At 39.3% G+C, this 24,665-nt stretch overlaps 1 protein-coding gene across 1 annotated transcript in view; it reads right to left on the bottom strand.

Annotated features, from left to right (window-relative positions):
* USH1C (USH1 protein network component harmonin) overlaps positions 1-24,665 on the bottom strand; it is a 95,988-nt gene that overhangs the window by 17,795 nt on the left and 53,528 nt on the right. The window contains exons 15-19 of the mRNA XM_077819953.1: positions 20,542-20,591; positions 17,340-17,492; positions 16,305-16,421; positions 13,442-13,942; positions 6,385-6,504 (exon numbers count right to left, since the gene is read on the bottom strand). Of these exons, the coding sequence (XP_077676079.1) occupies positions 6,385-6,504; positions 13,442-13,942; positions 16,305-16,421; positions 17,340-17,492; positions 20,542-20,591 (941 nt within the window). The remainder of the gene's footprint in view (positions 1-6,384; positions 6,505-13,441; positions 13,943-16,304; positions 16,422-17,339; positions 17,493-20,541; positions 20,592-24,665) is intronic.

Here is a 24,665-nt window from a genome sequence, read left to right as displayed (position 1 = left end):
CAAATAAATTGGTTAGTCTCTAAGGTGCCACAAGTACTCCTTTTCTTTTTGTGAATACAGACTAACACGGCTGTTACTCTGAAACCTGTCAGAAGGTAGGCTACTGGGCTAGATGGACCTTTGGTCTGACCCAGTATGGGTGTTCTTATGTTCTCAAAGATAATTGCTAATGGTGCCGAGATTGCTTTATCTATTTCCTTAAATATTCTGGGATGAATTTCATCAGGCCCTCATGACTTGCATATATCTAACTTATTTAAATATTCTTTAACTTTCCCTATTTTGGCTTGCATTGCTTCCCCCTGGTTGTCTAAATTAATTGTGTTGAGTATCTGGTCGTCATTAACCTTTTTAGTGAAGACTGAGGCAAACTACGCATTAAGCATGTCAGTTTTTTTGATGTCATGCGTTATTAGCGCTCCTTCCCCCACTAAACAGAAGACCTACACTTTCCTTCATCTTTCTCTTGTTCCTAATGTATTTAAAGAACATCTTCTTATTACCTTTTATGTTCCTTGCCAGGTGTAACTAATTTGGTGTCTTAGCCTTTCTGATTTTGTCCCTACATACTTGTGCTGTTCTTTTGTACTCATCAATTTGACCATGTTTCCACTTTTTGTAGGATTTTGTGTAGCAAAAAAGTCACTTAAAAGGTAATGAGATCAGTTGGACCCCTCAATGGTAGTCAATGGGGAAAATAAAAGTTCTACACTTCCAAAGTCTTTGGGGGTCTTTTGAACTCCAAGCACATACAAAAATTTAAATAAAACATTGCCTCTTCTTTAAGTATTCTCAAACTATGATGCGGACAACCAATTAGCATTGGTTTTATCTGCATACTTGTTGTGATTTTTGTGTAGTGAAAAAATGACTCAAAAGGTATTGGGGTCTGTTAGATCCCAATTTAATTATGCATTCCAACATCAGATTGCTTTTATGTTGAGGCAGCAGTAATGATATGATTATATGAATCTTTCAGCATTGTTTTAATCAACAGTTTCAGTGGTTTTTATTTAAAAAAAAATGCACCAAAAGCATCCTGGGGGTCTGTGAGATCCCAGTTAATGTTCCCCACAGGTATCATCACAATTGTACAGCAAATTGAGTTTCTTTCAAGATAATCCCATCACACTGATCTTCTGGGAAGCTTACACTTGCTAGAAAGTTTCTGAGGAAGCCACAATTGTGAGATACTAGTTTCTGGCAAGCTCACACTTGACAGATGCTGTTGCTGTGGCAAAGACTTACTGTTGCATTGCAAATGCACATTGCATGTCTGAATGCATATATTGTTTGGATTTTGTTGAATCACACCTGACATAAGCATTTGAGAAAGAGACGGATGTTTCACAGGGACCTGAGCACAGAAATGGTGAAGCCACTGGTGCAGGAAAGGAACATAGCAGCCTTGCTTCAGGCTTCTAGGAAAGTAGTATCTGTGTGCTGGGTACTGATCCAGAGCCTAAGAAACAGGGAAGATGCTACATTTGTTCTGGAGAACGAGGCAGGAAAACACATAACAAATGTTCAAAATGTAAAAATGTTGTATGCTCAGAATATATGTCAGCTTATTTGCTCTATTTGTTCAAAGTGGTAAGCCATTTACTACCACTTTGCTGCGTTTGTGCCTTTTATAATGCTGCTGTTGCTATCTGTTTTCATTGTCTAAAAACGGGGTCTGTTAGACGCGACACCCGTGTAGCGTGTAGCTATTTTTAAAATGTGTGTGTTCACCAGGTCAGTTAGACCCCAACATAAATACTGTGTAGTGTACTTCTGAATCTAGGAATGTTTTAACTTGTTCATAGATTTACAGTTCACTGGTTACAATGAAGTCAGTTTTAAATGCATCCCATGTATTTTTCCAATTTTGACATACTAGGGGGTCTCCAAGACCCCAATATGGAAATAGTTGGGAGATTTTTGGTCCAAAATGAGGATTAAAATGGTAGTTCCTATATTTTCCTGAACCCAATACAATGCTGAATCGATTTTGTTACCCTCAGACTACTACATGCATGCTAATAAAATAGAAATGCTATAGTTTGGAATAATTTCATACTAAGTGTCACATGAAATTACAAAGACTTTGTGATAAAACATAATGAAAAAAGTCTACCCAATTAGGGGAAGAGATTGGGGTCTTCTTTTAAGAACTTTCCACTCACAGGCTAAGTGAGGGTATTATACATTTCTAAATTCAGAAGGTGTATATGTTTATTGCCCCTGTCTGGGCAGCTTTTCAACAAGATTGCAAATAAATGTGGCTACTTAGGAAAATGTTCATACATTTTCAGTATTAGTGTTGTGGGCAAAACCAGGGCACCAACATCAGTGCAGCTGAGCAACTGAGGTGGTGAAAGACACCTACATGCTTTAGTGTAGGCCGGGTACAGGCTAACAGCCAAGGATCTGCTTCACTCCCATCGTGCAGAATCAAGCCCCAAATCCTGAAAACTGGAACAAAACTCAAGTAATAAATCTTTCCCTCAGGAAAACTGTGCTCAACCACAGGGGATTTGAAGGTAGGACTCATTAGCACAAATGCCTCAGAGCTTTCTAATAATTGCAACAGGATTGTTTAAGGTATGTGGGAGACATTGCCTGCAGCTCCCTTCAAACATGAGGTTTTGCCTTTGGAAATCCCCACATCCCCAGCACTGCTTCATTGCAGCGATCCATCGAGTTCTCTGTGCCAAACTGTGTGCAGCTCCTCCATGAGCTGCTGCTGTATTCTCGATAGCACAGCACAAGCAGAGCATTCCCACTGCATTTGCCCACATATCGGCATATAGGCACACTCAGGGTTTACCTTCACATGTATTTCTCCATCCATACATTCAAGTCATTTATCTGTACTTGAGTAGATGGAAGACTTGGGTTTACTGGGCTGAATCCAATTAATATGAAAGATATGGTAACGCTGCAATAAAAGACCTGCAGCACAGCTGTGGCTGGCTCAGATCAGCTGCCTTCGACTCATGGGGCTCAGGCTGCAAGACTTAAAACTTGCTGTGTACATGTTAGGGCTGTAGCCCAGGCTCGGAAACCAGCCTGAGCCCAAATGTCTACAATGCGATGTTTAGCCTCGCAGCCCAAGTCCAAGTCAATTGACCTGGGTTCTGAGACGTGGTGCTGCAGGTTTGTTACAGTAATGTAGACACAGCTGTAGACTTAAATAAGAATAGATAGAGAAACCACTTCTTCTACTTGGAAGACTTCTTCCCTTGTCGACTGGAAGGCATTTTGCCCTCAGTTGGGTTTTTTATTATTATTTTCTTGCCCCCGTTGGGCTGCCTAGCTAACAGTTTGCTTGACTAAAATCCAAACCTCTTTTTGACTGTCAGAACACAATTCAACGAATTCCTCAAAAATCAGTCTCCAATGATTGATACACACAACTTTTTACCATATACAGAAACAAGGTGGGAGGAACTATGTAGGTTGTACTATATACAGAATCAGGATGGGAGGATCTTTATAGGTCATGTGCAAGAAAATAAGAAAAGGCATTAGCAAAGGAAAACTATCTTGCCTTTGGTGATTTCACACAGTGAATTGAAGAAACCGATGAACTAGTCCTATTTCTAAACATTTACATCAATCAGAAATGATGACAAACATTATTCCCTCTCTGTGAAACAAATTTATTTTTAGACTTTTCAGGAGAGATCCTGTATAAACTCTGCCTGTTAAGCACGTGGTAGCCTGCATTTTTCCTGGATAATAAAAAAAACTGTTCCATCTTTTTACATTATTTAAATATTAAACCCCAGTTTACAATGTACTGAGACCCTACCTGTGGACAGTACAAACAACCATAAAGGACTAAGTCATAGTTGGAAGTTAAAAAGTGGAATTACAAATGCAATTTACAAAGTAATTTGCTTTGAAAATCATATCAGAAGAATATTTTCTCCCCATATCCATGAATTCCCAACTAATAATATAAAGCAATTTGGGAATAAAGAAGATTGACACCTTATCATTTTGGTCTTTTCTCCTGACCAATTTCAAATTGCTTGGTAAATGATTGAATTATTAGTTATTTCACACATTCCAAACTAAAATGAAATTTCCATGTATACAATTGAATGGAATATCTACATTCACAGTCTTTTTACCCATTACAAAATCACGGTCCTGCCTCTTGATGCATGGGCAGGAATTAATATTTATCTTGTAAAAATTAGCTCTCTTATGCACATAGTGGCTTGAGAACATGTATAACATAGCAGTTCTGGGCTGAATGTGTTTTTGATAAAAAGAATGATCATTAAACAGCTACTGTATCTGTTTTCATTGTAATGTTGAAAACAGAGGAACAAGAATCACGACTTTATTAAAAAAAGAAAAGGAGTACTTGTGGCACCTTAGAGACTAACGAATTTATTTGAGCATAAGCTTTCATGAGCTACAGCTCACTTCATCGCTCACAAAAGCTTATGCTCAAATAAATTGGTTAGTCTCTAAGGTGCCACAAGTACTCCTTTTCTTTTTGCGAATACAGACTAACATGGCTGCTACTCTGAAACCTACATTATTAAAGCAGAACATTCTGAGTATTTTAATACATGACAATTTAATATGCAAGTTAATTTTTAGAGTTTAGAATTCATAACACAACCCTGTAATTCAAGAATTTTAAGTGCCGATGGGATTTATTTTTCATCATTAAGGAGACTTTCTACTGATCTCAATGGGCATTGGATCAGGGCCTACCCTACTAGCATCACTCATGATGTAATAGGCAAAACTGCAATAAAACTATACATATAAAATGATGGCGTCTAAATTAGCTGTCACCACTCAAGAAAGAGATCTTGGAGTTACTGTGGATAGTTCTCTGAAAACATCCACTCAATGTGCAGCGGCAGTCAAAAAAGCTAACAGAATGTTAGGAATTATTAAAAAAGGGATAGATAATAAGACAGAAAATTGCATATTGCCTCTGTATAATTCATGGTATGCCCATATCTTGAATGTTATGTGCAGATGTGGTCATCCCATCTCAAAAAAAGAGATATATTGGAATTGAAAAAAGTTCAGAAAAGGGCAACACAAATGATTAGGGGTACGGAATGGCTTCCGTTTGAGGAGAGATTAATAAGACTGGAACTTTTCAGTTTGGAAAAGAGACAACTAAGGGGGGATATGATAGAGGTCTACAAAATCATGACTGGCATGGAGAAAGTAAATGACGGAAGTGTTATTTACTCCTTCTCATAAAACAAGAACCAAATGAAATTAATAGGCAGCAGGTTTAAAACAAACAAAAGGAAATATTTTTTCACACAATGCACAGTCAACCTGTGGAACTCCTTGCCAGAGGATGTTGTGAAGGCCAAGACCATAACAAGGTTCAAAAAAGAACTAGATAAGTTCATGGAGGATAGGTCCATCAATGGCTGTTAGCCAGGATGGGCAGGGATGGTGTCCCTGGCCTTTGTTTGCCAGAAGCTGGGAATGGGCAACTGGGGATGGATCACTTGATGATTACCTGTTCTGTTCATTCCCTCTGGGGCACCTGGCGTTGGCTGCTGTCAGAAGACAGGATACTGGGCTAGATGGACCTTTGGGCTGACCCAGTATAGCTATTCTTATGTTCTTATGCATCCATTTAAGAAATTTAGTCAATCGGATTGTTCTCATGAATAATTGTCACTAATGGTCGCAGCTCTGGGACATCAATTCTTACTCAGGCGAACTTCCATTGACTTAAATGGTAGTTTTTCCAGAATAAAGACTTCAAGATTGAGTCCTTATCTTCTAAATTACTCATGATCTCTTCTGCTCTCAAAAGGCCAAACCTCGTAGTCCTTAATACAACAAAATTCAGCCCAAACATTTTTAGTCTAAGATTTTGGTCAGAGCACAATACATCTTTATATACACTGGAAACAGATGTGAAAAAAAATCTACTTGTGTAACACTTAACAGGACAACCACAATACTAGTCTATTGTATGGTCCAATTTAATATTAACAATGTACATGTTTTCCTTGGGAAGGGAAGAATTTGAAATGTGTATAAATCATATAACTTTTGTTTCTTTGTAAAGGCAAAAATTAACATTGACAATCTTGCCACTTATGAAAAATTTGACTTTTTGAATGAATGAACACAAAAATGATCAAATCAAAACAATGTATGAAATAAAAATAAAAATATATAAAAAACCCTCCAAACTTCTTGCTGTGAGATAGAGTGACTCTATTCACAAAGCCACACAGAGACCTTTAACACTTACCATGTCTGATTATTCAGAACAATTCAACGTGGTTTATGGTTAGGAGAACACAAGGACAAACTTTAAAGACAATTCAACAAGAGAAATTCCTACAACTTTACCACACTCAGAAAAGAATATTAGAAAAGTCTTACCAGGGCCTCCGGTTTGATTATTGGCCTGACCATAAAGTTAGGATCAGGTTGCAGCATGACTGGCTTAGAGACTATAGGTACCACTGGCTGACGCTGGGTAGGTGGGCTTGGAGCAAATTGCTATCGGGGTTCAATTTAAGAGAATTATAGACAATGCAATTTGTGCAAACCACTCATATTGCATACATCACTTCATTGCTATGAACTTATTGCCACTAGTATAACAAAAAGCTGTCAGAAGTATTTTATTAACTGATCTATAATGATAATAAGATAAAACATAATGTAATTCCTGGTAGAGCTAAATAATGGCTTCTCTTCCTTAAACCATGACTTCAGAGGGATGATGGAAAATTTTATCCCTGCATTTGGCACTTATCCCATAGAGGCAGTGAACTGATTTAAGAGCTAAAGAAGTAATGCTAAAACGATTAATGTAATGAGACAGCGAACCTGAATTGGAATTGTGATACTGTTAAAGATATACTGCAGTCAGGTGGCTAAACTGATCTTCAAAAGTGAAATTCACCAGGCCTGTAATTTATTATTATTATTCCATTAGAAACATATTAAAAATCACTCATCTTGGGCTGAGATCAAGAGTTAGTCGCAGTACTTAGTCCCTTTACTCTATGAAATACAGTGGATACTCTGAGGCATTTCAGAGTTAATCATCTGACATGTACAAATTAGGTGCCTGATCCTACACTCCTTATTCAGGCAAAACCTCCACTGACGTCAATGAGAGTTTTGTCTGAATAAAGAGTTCAGGACTGAGCCCTATGGGTTTAGGTTCTGACTCAGCTCCAGCTACTCCGGTTGACATTTCTCATAGGAAACATGATGTATTCCAGATATCATCCATGTAGTACAAGCTGTTATTATGGAAATGATCTGAAGAATTTCCAGTAAATTGGTTACACAATCCCATTTTTACAGCAAAAAGGAGTATTTTTTAGAATTTAGAGAAAAGTTTTGGAGCCAGGTCTTTGAAAGTCACGAGAGAATTCCCTTGAGCAGTGTAGTGTTTACCCACACAAAATCTATTGCTTAAATGATCTCAGAAGAATCTGAGCGTTCATAGTGATCAACTCTCTGAAGTTGCACTGGATCAGGATAATATCCCCAGGAGTCACACTTATTTCCAGAAACCTGGCTCTACAGAGTGACCTAGTGGAAGAAACTCAGATCTGGCCAGTCTTGAATCAAAACCAATACGAACCATTTTCAGGCAAACGGGTGTTCTGAAAAATGGCTCTTTATCACACTCGCTTAAGAATATGAGTAGTTGTATGAACCATCACTTTTTTTGGAGAGACCAAAGTGAATTTCTTTTTCCTTTATTCATCCTTTCTGTGACAAACTAGTGATGTTTTCACATTTGAAGACATCAAGGGGATATGAAGAGATACTTGTCTGATACTTGGAACCACAAGTTGCTTATCACTGATAGACCTTTCCCGAATGCAGGAACCTTGGAATATCTCTAGTGCTAGCTTACAGACTCTTTAAAATATTTGCTATGCAAGTCTCCTTCACATCTTCAAAAATGTCCATTTTTTATAGCTTACCAGGAAATGAGTCTGAAGTTTTAGATTAGTTATCATGGGATAATGAATACCTGAGGACTTTTAAACCAATAATGAACTTCTTCATTATCCATTTCAGGCTTAAGTGTTGCCTGAGCCTTGTGTTGGCCCTATGCACAGGAGTGAATGTCATCCCTTGTGAGAAAATGAAACTTAACCATGGCACAGTATTTATCAGTGTCTTTGCCATATAAAAATGGCAGCTGTACTGAACTTTGTGAAACAGTCTACTCTAATCCAGTGGTGGGCAACCTGCCCATCAGGGTAATCTGCTGGCAGGCCACCAGACAGTTCGGAAATGGCGAACCACGGCCACTGGGAGCTGTGGGTGGCTGTGCAAATGTAAACAAACTGATCTCCTTCTTTTAGAAGGTAACAGATTTTTTTAGACAAAGGAAACGCAGTGGATCTAATTTACCTAGATTTCAGTAAGGCGTTTGATACGGTGCCACATGGGGAATTATTAGTTAAATTGGAAAAGATGGGAATCAATATGAAAATTGAAAGGTGGATAAGGAACTGGTTAAAGGAGAGACTACGGTGGGTCATACTGAAAGATGAGCTGTCAAGCTGGAGGAAGGTTACCTGTGGAGTTCCTCAGGGATCAGTTTTGGGACCAATCTTATTTATTCTTTTTATTATTGACCTCGGCACAAAAAGTGGGAGTGTGCTAATAAGGTTTGCGGATGATACAAAGCTGGGAGGTATTGCCAATTTAGAGAAGGACCGGGATATCGTACAGGAGGATCTGGATGACCTTGTAAACTGGAGTAATAGGATGAAATTTAATAGTGAGAAGTGTAAGGTCATGCATTTAGGGATTAATAACAGAATTTTAGTTATAAGCTGGGGATGCATCCATTAGAAGTAACAGAGGAGAAGGACCTTGGAGTATTGATTGACCACAGGATGACTATGAGCCGCCAATGTGATATGGCCGTGAAAAAAGCTAATGCGGACTTGGGAAGCATCAGGTGAGGTATTTCCAGTAGAGATAAGGAGGTGTTAGTACTATTATGCAAAGCACTGATGAGACCTCATCTGGAATATTGTGTGCAGTTCTGGTCTCCCATGTTTAAGAAGGATGAATTCAAACTGGAACAGGTACAGAGAAGGCCTACTAGGATGATCCAAGGAATGGAAAACCTGTCTTATGAAAGGAGACTCAAGGAGCTTGGCTTGTTTAGCCTAACCAAAAGAAGGCTTAGGGGAGATATGATTGCTCTCTATATCAGAAGGATAAATTCCAGAGAGGGGGAGGAATTATTTAAGCTCAGTACAAATGTGGACACAAGAACAAAAGGATGTAAACTGGCCGTCGGGAAGTTTAGACTTGAAATTAGACAAAGGTTTCTAACCATCAGAGGAGTGAAGTTTTGGAATAGCTTTCCAAGGGAAGCAGTGGGGGCAAAAGACCTATCTGGCTTCAAGATTAAACTCGATAAGTTTATGGAGGAGATGGTATGATGGGATAACATGATTTTGGCAATTAATTGATCTTTAACTATTCATGGTAACTAGACCCAATGCCTGTGATGGGGATGTTAGATGGGGTGGGATTTGAGTTACTACAAAGAATTCTCTCCTGGGTATCTGGCTAGTGGAACTTGCCCACATGCTCAGGATTCAGCTGATCGCCATATTTGGGGTCAGGAAGGAATTTTCCTCCAGGGCAGATTGGAAGAGGCCCTGGGGTTTTTCACCTTCCTCTGCAGCATGGGACACGGGTCACTTGCTGGAAGATTCTCTGCACCTTGAAGTCTTTAAACCATGATTTGAGGACTTCAATAGCTCAGACATAGGTGAGAGGTTTATTGCAGGAGTGGGTGGGTGACATTCTGTGGCCTGCATTGTGCAGGAAGTCAGACTAGACAATCATAATGGTCCCTTCTGACCTTAATGTCTATGAGTCTATGGTGGCCAGCCAACGGATTACCCTGACGGGCTGTGTACGGCCTGCAGGCCTCAGATTGCCCACCACTGGTCTAATCTAATAGCCACAGTATAGAGAAACTATTTTCCAATCAAATAAGTTCCTGATATCCATTAAACTATGATCTCCGTTAAACTCAATTTCCAATGTTTAGGAAATACTATGGTTTCATATGTGGTTTCTTTCTTTAAAAGCACACATTCCTGAAGCTTCTTTTTTTAGTTTGTTTTTATTCTACACACACGCGACAAATCTAGCCCTGGCCAGTGCAACATTGGGAAGTGGGGATGTAGACTGGTACATTCCCTATCAGACAGGTGGGGATTGACAAAAGGTGGAACGGCCATCTCAAGAAGGAGGTAAAAATTACTGCTCCTCTAAGCAAGGAACCATGTGTATCTGAACATCTGCCAGCTACTACATGCTGCTGTGGGTGGCATATGTATTAACCCACCTAGTGGACAAGATACACCCATAACCCTCAGACCATGCTTCCTGCAGGTATATTATAAGGGCCAATGCATCAGCTGGGTCTTCTCCCATCTCACTCCTGTGCATAAAAGAGGGATCCTGTTCTGCTGTCCCACAGGAAGGTGAAAAGGTTCTCCATCGTCTTTTTCTTTTCTACACATTCTCCACACCAGTGCTATACAGTGCATGGGTAAGCCCATAACAACCTCTAAGAAATGTATTCCAGAGACTTTTCCCTATATGCCAGTCTATCAAACTGGACACGTACTTTTTCAAGTGTTTATTCACTGTATCTAGCAAATATGTATGTATTGTATCATGGAACATAAAGGGGGACTGAACAGACCTATGTTATGGTAGCAGTTTGTGAGGTTTGTGAATTTATTATAGGAAGAAATTTAAAAAATACCTTCCACTAACATAATACTTGCATGCTACTGGAAACTGGGGACTACATCCTTTCTTAGCACACATATCTTTTCTAATATGACCCAATGTCTACATACACTTTCAGTAAAACAATCAAAGACTGGTTATATTGGGCTATATTTTTCAGCTGTGACGCTATCCCAAGCTGCATTTAAAATACATAGGATTGTAACTATGTTGTGTGTCACCCTGACAGAAACACAAATACACAGTACATAGAAAAAATATCGTACATGCAACATGCATGCTTCAAGCTTATATTTCTGAGACTGTTGAAAAGTGAAGACTCATTGTAGAGAAAGTCTTTTATACTGTTAGAGCTTAGCACTGCTAATAGGTACATGGAGGGTAATATTACCGGTATCTTGTAAATGCAATGACTGCCTTACACATCTGAATGCAAAGATATGATGGCCATTTTTCAAGGGGGGGAATCATATCCTGCACCCATCTGAAATCATCCCCTTTTTAAATTCCTTGACACTAGCATTACATTGAAAGCTCATTAAAAAAAGTATATTAATTATTAAACATTTATGACATACCAGTGGATTGCTTGATGCAGATGATATTTTGCCAACATGAGAGGAGTTTCTTAAACCCTAAACAACAATACCTTCATTACTGTATATCTACTAATGATACTTATGATGCTCAAATCAATTCATGCCACATCTATGAACAATTCATAGCCAATAATTTTTGACAGGGAATTTGACTCCTTCAGCACCAGCAAGCACCTGGCAGAACTTGCAATTAAATGGCCAAGGTGAAGAAAATTATTGATGCTGAAAAGATTTAGAAACCTATGTGTATAACATTAGGAAAGGAAGTTTATGAGACCAGAGTAATACATCTCTGTTTACTTCAACTTTGGCTGGTCTAACAACAGGGTCTCGTATTTAAAATCAGATAGATTTATTCAGTTGATTGGGAGTAACCTAGCCAGAGGATGAGATATGAGGAAGGAAACCAGTTACTTCTTTGGGAACATCAAATGTTTGTGTTTAGCCCAAATAATATAAACTAAGCTATTTAAGAAGGAAACAGGCACAACAGGCCAGATTCTGAACTCAGCTGGACCAAACCCAAGGTCCAGGTGTTCCACTATCATGTCTAGTGTTTAGTATCAGATATGTAGGAGGAAGGTATAAAAAACCCCACAATAGGCAGAATGGGATAATCTACCTGACTTTAGTAATGGAACTATATAACTAGGCCAGATTCTGATGTGAAACCCCACTGAAGACAAAACAATGGATATAATGCATATAATAGAGTAAGATTAGCTCAATATTAATATTTTATTAAGAGCTAAAATCTCCTCTCAGACCTACCTGTTATTGAGTTTGGTTGGCAGCTGGTGGGGGCTTAGAACTTTTGAAGATTAGGTCACTTATTTAGCTGCCTAATGTGGATTAGAAACCACCCAGGGCCTTCACCCCCAGAATATTTATTGGGTTACGACAAGCCATAAAAATGTATAAATGGCTCCTGAGCCCAAAAAGGTTGAGAACCACTGATTTAGAGAACATTTAGAAAACCCATCTTCCATAAAAAGATGTAGTTGTCATTCTAATTCCAGAGAAGCTTAAGTATTCTTGAAATGTGATTATAAACTATGTTTATGGAGTCCCCTTGTTAATCAGACTGTTTATAACAAAACAAAGATTCATAATTCACTCTTTTAAAACTATCCATCAAATAGAAATAATCTACACATTTTCACAAAGAACTAAGAAGTCATTTTAATCCTGTGCCCTTCCCCTGTTCAGCTGCAATACCCACAATACAAAGTAATTATTATTCCAAATGATCTTGCAGAAAACCACAGCACACAATGCAGTGAATTCGTGCAGAAAAACATGCAGAAAAACTACCCCAAAGGGTCCCAGCTGAACTGTTTGAAACTAGTATAAAATATCTGCAGAAAGATCTTTTATTACAAAGATTTGAGTATGTGCCTGATGTTATAGTCCTTAATAAAGCAAAATACTTGTATGATGAAGTCACAGAAATATTTTTCCCTGAATAATGGGATTTAATATATGAATTTTTTTGTAATATTCAGTATAGAATCCTCTTTTGGAATAAACCTAGTGAGTTTGTAATAAGGGACAATCAGAGTATTTCCCCAGAAAACTAACTACTGAAAGGTCAAACCATTCAGATTTGTAGTAAGAATGTTTAGTCTTGTTCCCATCAAAGGACTACTGTTGGTGCTCACTTCAAAAGTTTCTGAGCATGTGACTTCAACCTAGTGTTCTCTATCCACTACTTTCCCTGAGTAAAACAATTCAGGGTCATATTTAAACCATATTAGCTGAATACTAATATTCTGCTTTATAAATACTTTATATCTCATTCAACTACAAAATAACCTACTTTTTGTGTTTCTGTAGTGAAATAGGTCACATGATTTCTTTGTATTTAAAATATGAAGGGCTGTAGGTAATAATGGTCAAGCACAAAAGATGCTATTAACTAATGCATTCTGCAAATGATATTTGGATGCAGAAGATCTGGAACATTATGTAGAGCAAACACACAAGGCATATTCTCCACCTGCTATTTAGATACATCACTAATGAGAATGATGTATATTCAATGAGAGGAGAATATAATTAAATTATACCTTTGGGCTTGATAAGTAGGTCTTTTCATTATTCTGAGAGCTAATGGGTCCAAACGTAGATCTTCCTCTGTAATTTTTTGCTTCCCAGCCATTCAAGGACTCTGTAGGGCCAGAAGAATGGTAACTGTGGTTTCCCATTCTTTCTTCTAAGAGGGTGGGTGGACGACAGAGAGATCCAATGGGTTGACTGGGTAAGGAAGCAGTGGGAGGAGGTGCGGGAGTATGCATCCCAGTGGATGATGATAAAGTCACCCGTGAAGCTGCAGAAGGTGAAGGGGCTGGACCTCTTGAAGATGGGACATTTGGTGAAGAAAGTGGATGAGCTGCTGATATTGCAGAAGTTGTGTGAGGTTGTGGAGGGAGAGGTGCTATGCGTTTTGTAGGCTTGTCAACTTCATCCAGGTTAATATCATCAAGGTCTGTGGTGTGAAGCTGCAGACCACCTGCAAACCTCCGCACTGATGTAGCAGAAGGAGAAGCAGAAGTATGTCCACTTGTCAGCTAGTGTAATGACAACAAAGACCTGCCTTAACTGTGCACTTGCCTATAATGGACCTGAACAAACTAAAAGCAAGTAGCAGGACACCACAAGCTATATTTAACTCAGTACTGTAAGGTCTTGGGTTCCTATTAAAAAAACACGTACACAACTTTTTCCTGGAGCCTTTTTGTGTACAAAGAGCACTTACCCCAGTTTTAAAAAAATACAGTGAATAGAAATACAGTGCATAATTGCTGTGCAAATAAAAAGAGCAGACACAAAAAGCAAAACAAACAGGAAAAAATTGCTCATTGCAAAAGTGGCTGATGTAAAAGGAGAGCACTTTACAGGCAGCTCCTGAAATTCTAGAGTCATTTAAAAGGATTTCCAGACCAGATTAAAAAAAAAAAAGCCATGAATCTGGAGTAAAGGTTGTCAATACATATCAATAAGAGGAACATCCTTAATCAGCACTAAAGTTTAAAGGACAAAATAGAGTGCTAGGGAATTCAGAGTTACAATACCCCAGCCAACCTAATACCACCCTAGAGTCCGGAGTGTCTGATAAGCAGCTCTGGGAATACATCCACCTGAACTGTGTATGTGACGAAGGTGGTGGTGCATGTCCTGATGCGTGGAAGCTGTATGCATGCTGGTGGCGCACATATGTGGGAGGAGGGGAAGTGCTTGATTTAGTCTCCATGAGTTTGGTGTTGTTCAAGCAAATCTACGCAGAGCTTAGATAATGCTGAGTAGCCCATGCAGAGCTTGAGTCCTTGCTGGGCTTAAGAACTCCAAAGGAGTCAATACAGGAACTAGCTATTGTGCAGAAGTGAATACATTAATCCAGATTTGGAGCAGTGGAGAAGGGATTCTATATGTATGTGGTCTAAATGTTTCCAGTAGTCATTTGTCATGGATCATGTTAAAATGTTTGTGAAAGTTCACTTAATCAGTGTTCTCTTACCCACTATTTTGTCCACTCCCTGGAGGAACAATTAAAGAGGCATAAATTATCCCTAGAAAAACCAAGATATTTATCCTAGTCTTATTTGACTTTACTTCTTCAGGTGGATTACTGCTCTGTCCATAATGATAGTCTCAGCTAAATCTGTCAGTACCATAGAGTGGCTCCACCATCTAAGAATGGCTACCGCATTGGCTGCTCTCCAACCCTTGGGAACTGCTGCTTGTTTTAAGGATATATTACAATTAATAACAAATAATAATACATAATGGCTGTTAGCTTAGACAGGTTAATTCCTCACAACCAACCTGTTCTCTCGATTTATACCAGTTTAATCTCCTCAAATAGTTTTACGGTAATAAAGTAATTAGTGGCAGCGTAAATACAGTAGTGTGCTAGTAAACAGTTCCGAGCAACAGAGCTCTGAAAATATGTCCAGGAATCTGGCCCTAGTATCATGCCCCCTTCATTTCCACCACCGAAGGGGACTGCAATCCACCAGTTTGCAGCTAGTGAGTGCAGAAGGTGTGGGGAATTTCTGCACAAACATATCCCTCTCCTCAAGAGACTCTTCCATTGGAGAGCCATAAGGCTTTGGGCACTGGGCCAGGAGGAACAGAAGACCAGATGCTCTCTGCTGACTCTAGAATGATTCAAGTGGGAGATCGCCATGGGTCCCCTCTGCAGCTGTTATTGTTCATTCCCAAGGGAAGTCATCAGAAAGCTGTGTTCCTCCTGAAGCAACTGTGCTGGGAGGGGAGCCAGATCTGCGGGATGGTGGGAAAACCTCTCTGTGGGTGTGGAATTATAAGGCCATAAACCTTTCTCTGTGTGCCCCCTCTCCTCAAACTCCTCCCCTTTAAAGGGAAGATTTGAATAAAAGTTTATTAAGTGACTCTTTTAGAGTTCTCTCAGCTTTTGTCCCCTTCCCTTACATATTTTCAAGTGAGGCTATGATTTGGCCCTTTGTTATCCCTAGCTCTCCACGGTACTAGGTTGCATTCAAGATCCTGAATATCAATGATTCCATCCTCAGAGTGTTCTTGCCTTACCGTTCTTGGTGGTAAAGTCCTCATAGCCTCGAGTTTTAATATGGCTAGCAAAAGCCATCCTAGCCAATCTAGCAGGGTCAACTAAGAGGATACAGAACTGTCAAGTGGTCACGCTGCTTTTCAGTGGATGTCATGTGGTCACATTTATCAATGGTAATGCATTTTCCAAAAAAGATAGCACCCTGAAAAATGTGCAGATGTCAAATGCTAAATGCTGTCTATGTCAATCTTAAAGGCTGAAATGGGAAAGAACGGGACAGGTTTTTCTCACTGACACCCTGCAAAATCTCCCTGCCAGTCTATGAAACATACAAAAGTAATTTAGATATCACAGTGGAGGGATAAGCAAGAGCTTTCTTTTACCTCAGGAGAATCATTCTCCACAGAGGAGATTTGTTCTAACCGTGTCTGACAAAGTCTTTCCACCCAGTGCTGAACCTTTTCTGATTCCTCCAGATCTTCTCGCTCTGTCTCAGATACCTTAGTCATATCACCGTGGTATAAAAAAAAATTAATGGGTTTACACCACACACAAGATTAGAAGATACAAAATGTATTTGACTTTAAAACACTTTCTGCAAAAAACAATTATGCTCCTGTGAGTCACTTTCTGTTTCACTGCCTTCCATTAGGCCTGTCCTTGAAAACCCCTAAATATCCCATGTGAGAGTACTGTAGTCTTTAAACTGGTAGAACTACCCATCTGAGGAAGAACTGCTCTTGTGAATAAGAAAGCTCAGGATAGGGTTCTCTGTCATCCTTTAGCAACAGAATAGAGTATTTTGCTATCCTGTGTTTTTAAAGTATTTAACACATTGGAACAAACTCTCTGCTAACCTATCTCCACTGAAACCAACAGCATTATACTAGCAGATAAAACATAGTAAGTACTATGCTTTGTTACCTCAATTTAAACATTTTCTTCATTTGCTCAGGTCGTATTGTTTCTGATTTTTAGTAGTTCTTTATTTTCTATGTTTGTCTTGCACTGAATTCCTGCTTTTCATTTTTACAGATATTCATATTTTTATTACCAAAAAAGCAAGCTAAGGAAAAAGGTGGGCACTGATCTCAACATAAGCTTACTATTCTTTACCTGTTGCCAGGTATACTGAACAAGATTTGTAATTTGTTATTTTAAATAACCCATGAGATACCACTATCTGCAGATAAGGCAAGGGCCCACCTCAGCAAGGTACCTGAAGTACAGTAAGGTACCTTTTAAGTCAATGAGATTAAACATATTTTGAGTTAGATACATGCTCAAATACCCTGCTGAATTGGGTCGCAGACACCCATGAGCGTCAAAGAGTTTTGCGTGCAGAAAGAAAGCAGGATAAAATAGGAGGAAATAATAAAATCATAAAGAAATATAGTCCAACATTTATCGCAACATACCTCTTGTACAAGCCGGTTGATTTTCAGCTGTTTTTCTTTTTCCAACATCCCTTCTTTTTCTTTGGCAAGTTTTTGCTCAAACTCCAGTTCCTTTTTACACTTTTTCTGTTCATGCAAACTGTCACTCTTCAACTTCTTTCTCTCTTTCCCTTTCTGGGAGGTTTTTTTATTACACAAAACAGTAGTGTGTATACTTTACAATGGCTTAGAACACTGCAAAACTCGGAGCTTGATTGAGCCTTTAGATACATGAAAACCTGTCTTGGAAAATTAGCCACTTTCCGTATGTGTGCATAAGTGTGGTGGCTGTTTTTAAAACAATTCTAAAAACCAGTCCCCATCATATTGGGTGAAATTCATTCTTATTCAGAAGGCAAACAGAAGGCCTATACGTCACTTATGGATCATGCAATGTTGGTAATGTTAAATACCTTTTTCCTCTAGTAAGAGTTATGATATTCATAAACAGTTTACCATAACGTCATCATTTCTCACCCTTCTGTTTGTCATTAATTGCATGATGGCTTTCACATAAGTGCTCATGTATTAACATGTAGGAGTGAACCCTTCCTTTTAACCTATAAAAAGCCTTTGTTGCGTCACACACTTCCAAAACACCGCATACCATGCATTAAGAAAGACAGAGCCAGCCACTGCAAAGAAAAGGCTTAGATCAGTGCAGTGTACTAAGGAGGCGGTGTGTCTGGATCTTAGAGATGGCAGATGGGCATTCATGGCAGCTACAGGATTAAATGTTCTCACATGCACTGGCCACTTAAAGATGTGCTAACACTGCACAAAACAATCATACGAGTTACATGTCTGATCATTTTGGGGGTGGGGTGGGGGCCTTAAAACAGTGCAACTAAAGGCCCCTGAAACTTCTGGAGAGAGACTTTGAAGTCCGTGCTCTTGTTGTTACAGAAAGAAAACCTCCTCCCCTGATTACAGTGGCCATCAGCTGGGTTCCCTGAGGCCAAGTAGTAATGCAGGAGGATAGCCTGCATTCTCCAGTTTCCCCATGCCCAAAGCTGCACAGTGAAGAGGAGCTGGCTGGTGCAGTAAGAGGCTGTTCTCCAGGCTTGGTTGTTGGAGGAGACACAGCACAGTGAGGAAGCATGAGCTGTTCCTCTTTTCAGCTGTTCCTCTTTTACTGTGGCTTGGGGAACCCAAGGCACAGTGACAATCATGCTACAATCATTCTCTGCATAACAGGATTAATTTATCAGCTCTGCAATACTGGAGTGACATGTAGCAGCTCACACCCCTAATCTAGGCAATAACCATTGGGAGGATTTTAAAAAATAGACAGATTCTTCTTGCTGGTAAAAAAAAGACCTGCCCTGATGTGGGAGCAATTAGAACCTTCCACTGCTGCGATCAGTGAGGTTGTATGGTATTTGCTTCACAAGTAATTTGGCTATTGTTGCAAAGATTAACCGTAACAGGTACAATGACTATGTTGTGAAAAAGATTTAGTCGCATCAAACACCTAATTTCTAATGCCTGTGTTTTAGCCATGAGGTTTAGTTTGTATTACAAATGTTTTCATGTTTTGTTTAGAGCTAGTTACTGCTTACACCATTCACTGGGGACATCATTCTTTATAAAGAACGGTAAATATAGCATGGCTCATATGATAGATGTTAACGTTTTATACCTGGAGATGAAGACTCACACTGAGCTCTCTGTATGATACTAGTGCTAAAGAATAGCAATATGTTCCCATTAATCTTAGCTGAATGCACTACCATAGCTCAAGTCAAACTCTACAGAGCCTGAGTCATCCCTTCCATAGATCATTTTTAATGGATTCAGAATTCACCGTTCGCATTTTGCTCTGTACTAAAAATACCTTTAATAGGAAGTGAATTTCTTTTACAAACATTGGTCTGTTGTTTTTGTGTGGGCTGAAACATTTTAAAAACACACAAAATAAAAATATTGCAGTTTAGATTAAAAATACATTTTTTCAAGCTTTTAGTCTACAGTGTGCATAGATTTCAATAGTGGGTAGATTAGCCCTTTAATATTTTCCACGTGCTTTGAGAACTTCTAAACATATAAAGGTGCAAAGCATATAATTATACAGAATAACTTGGCCAGTAAAACCAATTTGCACTTTTACAGCACACCTTATGTTTTTCTGCCATATAACCTACTGTATTGATGTTGGCTAGAGTATGAGATACAGTTCTGAGTCCACATGGTGGTCAGCACTGACATGCCAACATTAACCAACAGCACAAAGTGGTATCTGAGATGTTACAGATGTTTCCTATCCTATGCATACGGAAATAATTGTGGCTTGTGGTAAAAGATGACCTTTTAAGTGGTGACTATGGTAGATATAGCTGACAAGTCCAGGCTGTGATCCTGATTTCCTTGCACACCCAAAACTCTAAATGAATTGATGTAGAAGCAATGCAGGATCTGCTCTGGCTCTAAGATGGCTCCACCATTAAGTCCCTAATTGGTTTTGATCATCAACCTGGTAGTAATATAATGTTCATCATAGTGTCAAAAGATACTGAGAAGGAAATGAAGACGAATGTATCAACAGGACTAGAATATTATCTGAAACACTACTGCATGCTTTAGAGATGATACTTATAATATACTACCCTGTTTAGCAAATTTTAAAAGTATGTTTTGATTGTTTTCTTCCATTATGAGTCAAATTCATTTCTGTTTAAAGGTCTATTCACCACGTAAGCTCCACTTACTGGTAAATTTCCAAAGGCACAAATGGATCGAGGCACTCAATTCCCATTTATTTTTTTCCTCTGAAAATCTTCCTTTTAAGCACTATTTCAAAGGCTTGTGGGGAACATAAGATTTGCAAAGGGGAGCACCCCATTTGTCCAGTTTTCCAAATGTGTTGAGCACCTCCTGAAAGGTATGTCTAGGTATCAATTCCCATTGCAATCAGTGGGAGTTGAGAGCACTCCGTACTTCAAAGATCAGCCCCTCTAGCTGCACTCCAAAGAAATTTGCTTGCACATGCACATGTTAAAGGAGGAAACATTTGAATATACTGAATCCATATGAAGTAAGACAGTTGGTCACGTATTGCCACACTTAGAAATAAATGTACATGGCTGTACAACTTATTTAAAAAAAAATACAGAGGAGAGAAAGGAGTCATTTCAAATGCAAAACCCACAGCAAATTTTCATTTATAGCTCCACACACTTTGTACCTTGCGAATTGTGGGAAATTTCCCTTCATATCGATAAAACCACCCAAAAGCTATAAAAAAAGCAAAGGAAAAATATTTGATGGAGAAAAATCCAGAACTGGTTTAGATCAACCCATGTCCATATGTAACAGGTTAAAAGCTATTTTAAGGCTAAAATAATAATGGTATTAAATGTCTGGAGTGTTGTATTGTATTAAATGATGGTGTTAAATGACAGTTCCTTTATCAGATTTGATCAAAAAGCAGCATCTGTACATTTACTAACATGCTTACCTTATTGATACACTTTTTATGTGAAACGAAACTGATGCAACAGCCAGCTTCTATACAAAACCTGACAGTGATTCTCTTTATTGTTAGATAAACATTATCATGCCTATTGCTTTATATTAATTGTAACAATTTGTTAGCAATAACATATAGAATGAAATCAAGTAAATGATTCAAAAACATCCAAGCTTGTGCACAACATTTAGGGAAACAACAAAACCTTTCATTCCCCATATGAAATATTTTTGTTCTGGGGGAAAAAAAAAAGATTTTCTTAAAGCCAAGTTCATAAAGTTTAAAACCATACTGTTGGGTAACACACAGGACATTCAGTAACTCTATTATTATATATAAATCTGCTGATGATCCAAAGCTTAATTAATAGCATCCACTTTCTTTATATTTACTGACAGTGTTTGTATTCATTTCAGGTGTCTCTAGGGCACAATAGCAGCAATACATATTCTGAGCTCTGTAATTTTGCTAGCGTTTACCATCCAATGGACTGTGGGTCCTGCCCTAGCAATTGAAAACAGCAAGAATAGAAAGTGTTCAGTCCAGTGTCAAGACTGACTGTCAGGAGGAAATGAAATGTAGGAAGAATCTGAATCAGGATAGGAAGCCAAGGCTGAAGAGCAAACCTGTTTGTTCTGCTTCGTGATCACTCCATCCATGTCATCTGCTGCAAGCTGGTCATGCGCAACTCCCTTTAAATCTACTAAAGAAACAAAGGAGGAAGGAAATGAGGAGATAGAAGTGATAGGGTAACTGAGGTTTCCACAAGGTAAAAAGGGAACCGCACTGAGATCTGTAATATCATGAAAAAAACAAGGTATAATCAATTCCTGGTTTACCCTGAAGAAAATAAGGTCTTCATACAGCCATCATGGCCTGCAATGCACTGAAGCTAGGCTGGGTGAGGAACCTGGTGGCTACTCTGAAGTTTGACCATCAACAGTTATCTGGGGTCTAACTTCAGAGAGAAATGCCACCTCTTTCCCTTATACTATAGTAGCCCCTAGATTGTGGCTCCTCTGAGGGAGGCACTGCACAAACAGTAAGAACAAATCCCTGCGCTAAAGAGCTTCCAATGTAAATAGACAAGAGAAATGAACAGTGGGAGAAAGAAAATATCATCACCTTCATTTTATGATTGGGGAACTGAGGCATAGAAAGATTTAAGCAACTTGCCCAAGATCATGTGGGAATACTGGGGCAGAATCAGGAATTGAACAAAGATCACCTGAGTTCCAGCCTAGGGTCTTACTTTCCTACTTCCTGTTGTGCATAATAGTGCTTCAAAGCATCTGGGTTTTTTCAGTTTAACCAACAGTTCCTGATTTAACCTTTTATCTAGAAGTTAAGCTTCAAGCCATCCTAATTAACTTTTAAAAGCTCAGTCCAGCAGCCAGGCTTACAGTTAATGGGCATTTCTATGAAAAGTTAGAGCGTACAAACAGCACCTTCTTACTGAACAGATCTGCTCCCTGTGATAAATCCTCTGACTTCAAGGGCACAATAACCTCTGACTTCAAGGGAGTTTTGTCTTAGCAATGACTACAAAATTTGCACAAATTATTTTCTGGGGACGGAAAAGGAGGAGTGAGGAATAAAAGAGGGGGAAAGGATGGAACGGGAGCAGAAAAGCGGGGGGTGGGGGGACATGGGAGAAGGACACCACAGTGTGAATGGATTAGACAACTGAAAAGTGAAGAACGCATGTGTCCAAGCCTTATGGAATCCACAGTAGGAGATGTGTTTGTCTCCTAGTGTCTGATCCACATAAGATATTAATGTATTTGCTATATGTGCCAGAAAAAGCTCTTAGGCCCCAAATCAGTGCACACTTACGAGCATGCATAAATGTAACCATGTGAATGATCCCACTGAGAACTGACTAAGTAGATCTGCTCACATGCTTAAAGGTAAGCCGATTCTTAAGTGCTTTCCTTTATCAGGGCCTTAGCATAGAAGAGCCTAAGCTCAATCCTCCTTTTTCAGTCTCATTTTTCATACCACTTGCAAAATCATCAGAATGCCCACTGCAAACAGTCAGCAGAGCAGTCAAAACCCTGAGTTCCAAAAGTCATTCTTCACGTAAAACTCAGAACAGGTTTCAGCAAAGTATAAAAACTGAAGGGAACAATTTGCTAAGAACAGATTTTTTTTTTTTACATCTGTTGGAGAAATTCAATGATCCCTGAGATTATATCTGTATTTCACAAAGTTGAAAATTTCAAACTAAACTGTATTTGATTTGTCAAGCAGAGTAGGAATATTGTAGATTTTTTAAAAAAGATCTGCTTGCTCAGAGGTTTACTGCTGCCCTTGAAAGGTGTTGGATCTTTACAGTGTAATTTACAAGCTTGTACAGGAGACTGGGACATTTTTCAGAGTTTTGTTATAATTTCTAAAGAAATAAATATTTGCTAGAGCCTGTGCTGCATATTTGCACAAGTGTGTCACAGTAGCCACCAGATCCCTTTATTTGTTTAGGGGACAAATGTTTAAACAGGGGACATGATGAGTGTGCCCCCAAGAATGATCATTCATTAAACACAAAAAGACCCATATTTGCACATGCAATACAGTAATAACAATAAATAATAGCACTAATACCTAGCTCATATATAGTGCTCTTCATCTCAAAACACTTTACAGAAGGAGATTGTTATATCCATTTTAAAGATGGGGAAACTGAGGCACAGAGATGCAATGACTAGTCCAAGGTCACCCCAGCTGGCCAGTGGCAGAGCTGGGAATAGATGCCTAGTCCAGTGTTCTACCCATTAGCCCACATTGTCTCGCCATAGTAATCATCGTTAGCCCATTTGCACGCACAAATACTTATCAGCATGCAAGTGTGAGCTTTTGCAGGTTCAGTGAAGGCACATGCATTTTTGAAGTGTCCTAGTGTGTCACTGAGTTTTCAGGGCTCTCAGGCTTTAGTTGACATGGCTGGTATTTCTCTTTTACTTCTGCAATTCACCCCATTTTGGTTTCCGTAGGACACTAAAGACCCACATTCTTAATTACATTGAAATGCATTAAGTAACACCAGAGGAGTGAGCTGTTAAATATAATGTAATTAGGGACCAAATCATCCATCCTTGTGATGAGATCTCAACCCCACACTGGCCCTGAGGGCGTTACTATGGGTCAGGAGGGGCCCATTAACCTTATATGCTCCACCTGACAGATGAAGCCCAGCTGGGAGGAGGAAATCCAAGGGGAGTATAAAGCCAGGAATTGAGCATGGGAAAGGGTCTATAGTCATTCCCTAGAGGAAAAGGGAATTGGCCAGGGACAAGGAGGAGATCAAGTCCTGGGCTCCTGCCCTGGACTTGAGAGTCTTACAAGTGGCCTAGAAGGATGAAGCAGCTATAGGGAGTGATGGAAGCTCTGGTGGTAAACCTAGAGAGAGGTGTGGCAGGAAGGCGTCCAGGGAAAAAGCAACAGGTCAGATTGGGCAGACCGAGGTTGCTAGTCACAGGGTCCCTGGGCTAGAATTTGGAGTAATGGGTAGCTCAGGTTCCCCTACTAGCCACTGGGAAAGTGGCACTGGAGGATAGACTTGGAATAGAAGACTGCCTAAGACAGCATGTGGACAGTTGGTCCAGTGAGACTTTGTTACCCTAAAAGGAGGGAGACCATATAGTAACCTGGCCAGAGGGCCAACTCAAAGAGGAAGCACCCAGTTCTCAGAGAGAGATGGGCCACGGCATGCGCAACTGATGGAAGAGGTACCAGATGGTATGAAAGCTAATTCCCAGACACAAGGATGTGCACTTGTGGAGAGCCGACCCCTTCACAATCCCATGTGGAAAGCAGCAGGAGGAGAATTTATGCTTGGA

This window comes from Eretmochelys imbricata, chromosome 6, assembly GCF_965152235.1.
Source record: "Eretmochelys imbricata isolate rEreImb1 chromosome 6, rEreImb1.hap1, whole genome shotgun sequence".
NCBI classification, from domain to species: domain Eukaryota; kingdom Metazoa; phylum Chordata; order Testudines; family Cheloniidae; genus Eretmochelys; species Eretmochelys imbricata.
The sequence above is the reverse complement of the archived record's forward strand: the minus strand, read 5'-3'. Positions and strand labels throughout refer to the sequence as shown.